At 39.6% G+C, this 8,925-nt stretch overlaps 1 protein-coding gene across 2 annotated transcripts in view; it reads right to left on the minus strand.

Moving 5' to 3' along the window:
- LOC123519814 overlaps positions 1 to 8,925 on the minus strand; it is a 216,583-nt gene continuing 207,658 nt past the window's right edge. For both annotated transcript variants that reach the window (XM_045281331.1, XM_045281332.1), the window contains exons 6-7: positions 2,999 to 3,236; positions 1 to 2,422 (exon numbers count right to left, since the gene is read on the minus strand). In XM_045281331.1, the coding sequence (XP_045137266.1) occupies positions 2,325 to 2,422; positions 2,999 to 3,236 (336 nt within the window). In that variant the 3' untranslated portion in view covers positions 1 to 2,324. The remainder of the gene's footprint in view (positions 2,423 to 2,998; positions 3,237 to 8,925) is intronic.

The raw sequence follows: 8,925 nt of genomic DNA on the forward strand, positions 1-8,925 counted from the left end.
TAACTATAAATTTTTCCTTTAATTAGCAACATTTTAAGGTGCTCATTTACAACACGTATTGACTGTTCATTTTTCTGTCCCTGAATGATCTCTTCTTCTCTTGATGATCTGTGTGTGTGTGTGTGTGTGTGTGTGTGTGTGTGTGTGTGTCAATCAGAACAAGCATTGCCAACAAAGAGCACCCTTGCACCCGGTCCTCGCCACGCACGCCACAGCGAGGTAGGCGAAGCTGTTTAGTGTCAGTCACATGCCGAGGAGAGGCATGAGAAGCAGCAGCGGCAGCGCCCGCGGTGCTTCAATCGGACACATGCTATCAGGTGATAAATGGGAGTTTCTCTCCTGCATCACTGATGAGAGACAACTCAATCCTACCCTTCCTGCCTCCATACAGCCGTGGTGTCTGCGTCACCGGGACTTCCTCCTGCACCGCACCTTAGGAGGTCAAGACCAGGAAAGCAGCAAGTGACGGTCGCCGCCGCTACCGCTATCACGGCATCGTCGGCAAGCCAGGTTTGTTTTCCACGGGACATAAATAAAAGCTCCCTTTCGATTTCAACATGTAAATAACGAAGAATGTAGTTATATATATATATATATATATATATATATATATATATATATATATATATATATATATATATATATATATATACACGTATACGAACGATATGAATCGATTACAGAATAACTGTATGACTAAAGTACGTCATCTACGACCAACGACAGAAGGTACCTCGGTACATAGAATTTAGTTGTGTAAATACACAGGCATACCAACATACAGGTTCTGTACAAGTAGCTATAGTCACAGCATCTGCCAGAGTGAAGGAGGATGGAGGGAGCTGACCCATTCGTGGAACAGGACGCCGCTCCATTGGGGAAGGAAAGGAAGAGGCTCACCACTAGCTAATGTCTATAATAGCGGGAATGGCTTGTTGGCGGCAACGCATGAATGTTTAAAGCTTCAAAAATAGTATGTGTCTACAAGCACTCGTGGCGGCTCGCTGATTATCCTTGACAGGGTATAGGGGACCCGCCGCTGCCTCGCGGCCTTACTACTCATGCCCCCCTTACACTGGCCAATACACGGGATTGACTATTTCTTCGTAACTCCAGCTCTGATGCCGTAATTCAACATTTCTCAAGCGTGATTCTTGTTCCTTGATAATAATTCCCCCATAGCTGATCTAAGGCGACGCGGGAACGTTGCTGCCGCCAGCTGAGATTCTTTCCCACGGTAACGGAGGCGCCACGACCAGCGCTTGTACAACAACACCAACACAAATTGTCACAGACTCACTAGGGTGTAGATCGCAGAGTTGACACTGGCGAGGTTACTGGGCGCGGTGCAACACGTGGCGGGGAGCGGAAGGGTCTAGTAAGACTCCACCGCACTCCGCTGCCCGCCGCGACACTATGTTGTAGTGTTCATGTAATAAAGCTCACAGCATTAAAACAATAATTCACTCGCGTCTGTACGTAAAAGGGGAAGGCGGCGTTAACGACAACATCCTGGCGGGCGTGGTGAGGGTGTGGCGCCGTGCCAGATGCGGCCGCAACGCTTCGGCACAACATGGAACAATAAGGCTGCCAATTATCAATAAAATAAATATCTTTTAGCTCTATCACAATGAGATAACAGATGTAGACGTGGGAAAATGAATTCAGTAGTCGTGATTTGGCTAATCGAGTGTTCTGCTGCTGCTGATGATGATGATATACTGATAACTGTCCTGCTACAATAGTCAACCAGCCAGCAGCAGAAGTTGAGTTCTTTGGAACTTCACCAGAGTTTGGCAGACAGGAGCACAGCGTCCTCGCCGCCCCAGGAGAGCAGCAGCAATCGTCAGAGGCTCATCGCATGTGCTGCCGTTTACCATCTTCAGAATTCTTTTCTTTTTCTCTTTCGTTCCACAGATTTTATCAACGTTTTTTTATGTGGTGATCTACCTAAACACGCTGCTTCATGGTTTAAATAATAGCGTATCCATCAACACAGGTGCTGCCCACATACAGACCTCCACTGTGCTTCACATGGGTGACTGCAACTTTAAGGAACACCTCAGTGGTGTGTCCAGCATCACTGAGCAGATCAGAAGCAAAATATTTTTCGCCATTGCCTCCAATTCTGAGAGTCTTGGGAGGCCGAACAGTTTCAGATGCACTAGCCGTCTTCCAGCGGCGCTTGGAATCCCTCAACGCAGAAGAACGCGATAAGGTTTCTATCTGTAATCTGCGGAAGGTGGCAGCAAACAGGGGATGATTGGTGTTAAAGGACTTGACACTGCCATCAACCGCTCCAGCATGACGAGGAAGCTGCCGCGTCAGTCCGCCAGCACCGCCCACCGGGCAGCGGGTCCCACGACGCAGCTCCCCAGCAACAGGAACAAGGAACACGCGCCGAGCCCGCCACACCCATTAACTGTGGAGGAAAGCACGCATGTTATGGACAGTATGGGGCTAAGATGATCCCACACCCCCTGCACACACACAACCGCTTAATTAATGTAGTGATAGCGCACTCTGCTCATAACCAAGATGACCAGGGTTCGAGTCCTGGGCGCGGCAAGGCAAATGGGCGAGCCTCTTAATGTGTGTAGCCCCTGTTCACCTAGCAGCAAGTAGGTAAGGGATGTAACTCGACGGGTTATGATCTCGCTGTCCCAGTATGATGCATATGGTGTGTTATGTGGTCTCAGTCCTACCCAAAGACTGGTCAGTATGAGCTCAGCTCTATCCGTAGGGGAACGGCTAGCTGGGTGACCAGCAGGCAACCTAGGTGAAAACAAACACACACACACACACACACACACACACACACACACACACACACACACACACACACACACACACACACACACACACAGCTGTATAGTTTGACAAACATTTGCTGTTCTACATTTTGAAACGTGAGAAGAGACACTACGCAACTTCCTAAGCATCAGTGCACACACACTGACAACAAGCCTAACAAGGGCATGTAAAGGGTATTACCCACCATAAACCTGGGAGTTTCTCTGTGCCAGCACAAGAGGCTCTACTGGGCGGGACTCCATTTGCAAGAAGTCCTGGTCGGAGCGGGTGTCCAGGGCAGCGACGGTGGCGGTGCAGCGCAGGAGGATGACGCCGTCTGTAAAGTGATGGTCTTCCAGCAAGAGTCTCAGCCCGAGGATGGATGTCTCCAGCTGATCCACGTGCAGCACCGGAGCATACGCATGCGTGTACTTCCTCGGGACCTGCAATGAATGGCATGAGTACTGTCTGGAAGGCGTGTGTGAGAGGGCTCTATATAGATTAAACAGGAAATAAACATAAGAAATATAGGAAATAAATCAACTGAAGATGAATTATACTGGAAATAGATTAACTGAAATAAGAAGGTAAAATAAAAAGAACTGATATGTAAACGAAATACAAGTTTTTTTTTTTTCTAAATAAGTACACATAATCATTAAAGCAGCATCTACATGTAGCAGCATCCATTCTCTCTCTCTCTCTCTCTCTCTCTCTCTCACACACACACACACACACACACACACACACACACACACACACACACACACACACACACACACGTGCGCGCACACACACACACACACACACACACACACACACACACACACACACACACACAAGGCTTCACCAATCAGGGCTATAATCAGGTTTTCCAGCGTGAAGATATATGAAAGTAAACACATGGTTTAGCTGAACCTCTCTCTCTCTCTCTCTCTCTCTCTCTCTCTCGTAGGTGACATTAAAGCAATCAGAATTAATTCATATGTGAACTTGTATATTTTCTGTTGTTCTTGAGCCTGTTATTGTCTGTGAAGCTTGTGTGAAGCGCGCGCGCACACATGCACACACACACTCACACAAACAAAGAAACCTTAAGACTGTAGTATATATACTCGTATATATATATATATATATATATATATATATATATATATATATATATATATATATATATATATATATATATATATATATTATGCAGTCGGGGTAACTGGCCAAGGGCAACAAGAAAATAAGAAAAAAAAAAATGGTTCACTGGGTTGCCAGTTTCTTTACAGGTCATGCGAGTTATCCAAAATTCAGAGACAAATGTCTTGAAACCTCCCTCTTAAGCTAAAAGAAGTCAAGTCGTAGGAAGATAGATATACAGAAGCAGGCAGGGAGTTCCAGAGTTTACCAAAGAAAGGTACGAGTGATTGAGAAAGAATATTGGCTAACTCTTGTATTAGACAGATGGACAGAATAGGGGTAAGATGAAGAAGAAAGCCCTGTGTAGTGTGTAGCGAAGGCGCAGGAGGGAAGGTAAGCAGTTAGCAAGATTTGTAGAGGAGCTAACATGAAAATACCGATAAAAGATAGCAAGAGATGCAACATTCCGGAGGTGAGAAAGAGGCTGAAAACAGTCAGTCAGAGGAGAGGAGTTGATGAGACGAAAAGCTTTTGATTCCACCTTATCTAACAAAATTGTGTGAGTGGAACCCCTCAAACATGCGAAGAGTATTCCATACAAGGTCGAATAAGGCCCGTGTACAGAGCTAGCAGTTGGAGGGGCGAGAAAAACTGGCGGAGATGCCTTAGAACGTTTAACTTCCTAGAAGCTGTTTTAGCGTAAGATGAGATGTAAAGTTTACAGTTTAGAGTATATATATATATATATATATATATATATATATATATATATATATATATATATATATATATATATATATATATATATATATATATATATATATATATACTTGAAGAGTATGAGAAGCGCAGTCCAGCTTCCACATATTATCGGTGCAGGCAATTTTATTTATAGTGGTAACCATATTAGGACCCATATCCCTACCCTAGCGCATCTTTGGTGTAAGGCAATTTCACATCCACCTAGAAACTGGGTATCACGGTGACATGTAGGTAACGTTAAACCATTCGACTAATGGCATAGCTTCAAAGCGGTATGTGGTGGGATTCGAACCTACGCGTGGACATCTTCCCGATCCCACGCTAACCAACTTATCCACTACGCCTTTAGATTACTACTACTACTACTACTACAAAATAATAGTAATAATAATATTAATAAAAATGATATTGTTAATAATAATAATAATAATAATAATAATAATAATAATAACAACAACAACAACAACAACAACAACAACAACAACAACAACAACAACAACAACAACACACACACACACACACAACAATAATAATAATAATAATAATAATAATAATAATAATAATAATAATAATAATAATAATAATAATAATAATAATAATAATCATTATTATTATTATTATTATTATTATTATTATTATTATTATTATTATTATTATTATTATTATTATTATTATTATTATTATTATTATTATTATTATTATTATTATTATTATTATTATTATTATTATTATTATCATTATCATTATCATTGTTACTATTATCATAAAAATGTTGATGATAATAGTAATAACAAAAATATTTCATCACACACTTCTTGTCTCTCATCCTTTCGCTCCCTAATAACGCTTGAGCATCCCCAAGGAACTAATTAAAACGAACAGACTCGAGAGAGGGAAGGTGGTGAAGATGTGGCCGCAGTGAGTCTCCTGCTCCATGTATTGAGCGCCGGAAAAAAAAAAAAAGGAATGTCTGTCATCGGACCACAGATCCCGAATCATTGCGCAGACCCTCCGTTTCTTTTAGTAACAAGGGCTTTGAAAAATGTTTTCAATGACAAGTTAACATTATTTCTACTCTTAACAGATGAAACAGTCATGAAAGCCCAGCTAGTCCTCTCTGTGGCCTTTGAAAATAATTGTAATGAGAAAGTATAGTTTTTCAAAATACTGACCATGTTATGATGAACGTAAAATAAGAAAACGAGAAACAACGGACGCGGACGAGGAGGAGGTGATGATCAAAATGAACATGACATGATGAGGAAAACATAGTAGTGGTGACAATAAAATAAATGAGAAGTCTATGTTTGTTTGTTTGTTTGTTTGTTTGTTTGTTTGTGTGTGTGTGTGTGTGTGTGTGTGTGTGTGTGTGTGTGTGTGTGTGTGTTATTCACCACGGCCGCCTGTTAGTCACGCAAGCAGCCTTTACCCTACGGAAAGAGCTTAGACCTTATACTAACCGATCTTCGAGTAGGACAGATACCACACCTTACACGACACACCGGGACAGCGAGGTCACAACATTTCGAGTTACATCCCGTACCTATTTACTGCTGGGTGAACAGGAGCTACACATTAAGAGGCTCGCCCATTTGCATTGTCGCTTCCGCGACTGGAACCCGGGCCCTCTTGGTTGTGAGCCCCCACCACGTGTGGTGATGGTGGTAGAGAGAGAGAGAGAGAGAGAGAGAGAGAGAGAGAGAGAGAGAGAGAGAGAGAGAGAGAGAGAGAGAGAGAGAGAGAGAGAGAGAGAGAGAGAGAGAGAGAGAGAGAGATACATGTTAGTGGTAGTGATGATGACAATGATGATGTTGATGATCATGATGGTGATGATGATGATGATAATGCTAATGATAATAATAATAATATCAATAATTATGATAATGATAATAATAGTAATGTAAAAACATTGTGACTATTTGGGGAAAGCTGGAGAAGAGATTCACGGGCCGTGGATGAATACACTGTTTCCTGACCTGTTTCCCATTACAGCTTCTTCAGAAGGAATAAATATTCACTCTGGAGAAGCTATAGTATAAGACGAAACCAGTCATGAAATATAGTACTCATCCACAGCACGTGTTTCCTTTCTCCACCTTTCCCCAATAATAATGATATTAGTAATGATAATGATAATAATAATAACAATAATAATAATATTAATAGCAATAATAATAATAATAATAATAATAATAATAATAATAATAATAATAATAATAATAATTATTATACTACTACTACTACTACTACTACTACTACTACTACTACTACTAATAATAATAATAATAATAACAACAATAGTAATAACAATCATACCAATAACAAAGACAACAATAGTAATAGTAATGATAATGATAAAAAAGCAATAATTGAAAAATTGAGGAAATAGTAAGCTATGTAGACCACTGTACTGTACATTATAACATCACATACCACTTGCTCGTCTTATCTTGAAACATCAATTATCTTTAGTATTACATTGTAACTTCATGTGTTAAGAAATGGAAAAGAGTGAGAGAAACAGTGCTGCACAAACCCTAACATTGATCACTTTAACTTTGTACAAGTAATTTGATGGGATTGAATTATCTGCTTTGATTCTATTCACTTATTTTACGAAGAGGATCTGCAAGTGATCAAATCATACACATTGGTAAATTTTACTCATGAGACACTATAATGTTATTCTTTACAGCTGATTTTCCCATTACTTTATAAAGGAGTACCACTCAGATACACCTTCTGGCTACTTGTAACTTCCCATATTATGCTGTTATCTTCATTTTGTGATTCACTACACTTATTAATGTCTAAGTAACTCATTCATCCAAAATGATCGAAAGTAATTCAGGCTGGAGATGAGATAAAACCAAGACCAGACTAAGAAGAAGAAGAAGAAGAAGAAGAAGAAGAAGAAGAAGAAGAAGAAGAAGAAGAAGAAGAAGAAGAAGAAGAAGAAGAAGAAGAAGAAGAAGAAGAAGAAGAAGAAGAAGAAGAAGAAGAAGAAGAAGAAGAAGAAGAAGAAGAAGAAGAAGAAGAAGAAGAAGAAGAAGAAGAAGAAGAAGAAGAAGAAGAAGAAGAAGAAGAAGAAGAAGAAGAAGAAGAAGAAGAAGAAGAAGAAGAAGAAGAAGAAGAAGAAGAAGAAGAAGAAGAAGAAGAAGAAGAAGAAGAAGAAGAAGAAGAAGAAGAAGAAGAAGAAGAAGAAGAAGAAGAAGAGAAGAAGAAGAAGAAGAAGAAGAAGAAGAAGAAGAAGAAGAAGAAGAAGAAGAAGAAGAAGAAGAAGAAGAAGAAGAAGAAGAAGAAGAAGAAGAAGAAGAAGAAGAAGAAGAAGAAGAAGAAGAAGAAGAAGAAGAAGAAGAAGAAGAAGAAGAAGAAGAAGAAGAAGAAGAAGAAGAAGAAGAAGAAGAAGAAGAAGAAGAAGAAGAAGAAGAAGAAGAAGAGAAGAAGAAGAAGAAGAAGAAGAAGAAGAAGAAGAAGAAGAAGAAGAAGAAGAAGAAGAAGAAGAAGAAGAAGAAGAAGAAGAAGAAGAAGAAGAAGAAGAAGAAGAAGAAGAAGAAGAAGAAGAAGAAGAAGAAGAAGAAGAAGAAGAAGAAGAAGAAGAAGAAGAAGAAGAAGAAGAAGAAGAAGAAGAAGAAGAAGAAGAAGAAGAAGAAGAAGAAGAGAAAGAAGAAAAGAAGAAAAAAGAAAAGAAAAGAAAAAGAAAACAAATTACATAAAGGCAAAGCTAAATGAGATCAAATTTGACGACGGTTCATACAGAAACACTTGCTAATTTATCATTCTGTTCGTCATTAATATATATATATATATATATATATATATATATATATATATATATATATATATATATATATATATATATAGAGAGAGAGAGAGAGAGAGAGAGAGAGAGAGAGAGAGAGAGAGAGAGAGAGAGAGAGAGAGAGAGAGAGAGAGAGAGAGAGAGAGAGAGAGAATATTACTCGCAGAATCAGAAGCTCACCTACAGGAATTAGTAACAGCATTAGTAGAAGCAAGTAGAAGCAAAGGTCTAACAGTAGATAAAAAAAAAAAACCCTAAGTGATGGTAATGACGACTAAAACAAGAAAGTCCAAGATTAAGAATTCAAGAAGAAGGCAGACTATTGACACAGGTGCACCAATCCTGTTACTTGGGAAACATGTTAACTTGGAATAGGAAAAGTGACGGAGAGATCAAGAGAAAGATAGCCATAACGAAAAATCATTTCAACAAAATTA

This window comes from Portunus trituberculatus, chromosome 46, assembly GCF_017591435.1.
Source record: "Portunus trituberculatus isolate SZX2019 chromosome 46, ASM1759143v1, whole genome shotgun sequence".
Lineage (NCBI taxonomy): Eukaryota > Metazoa > Arthropoda > Malacostraca > Decapoda > Portunidae > Portunus > Portunus trituberculatus.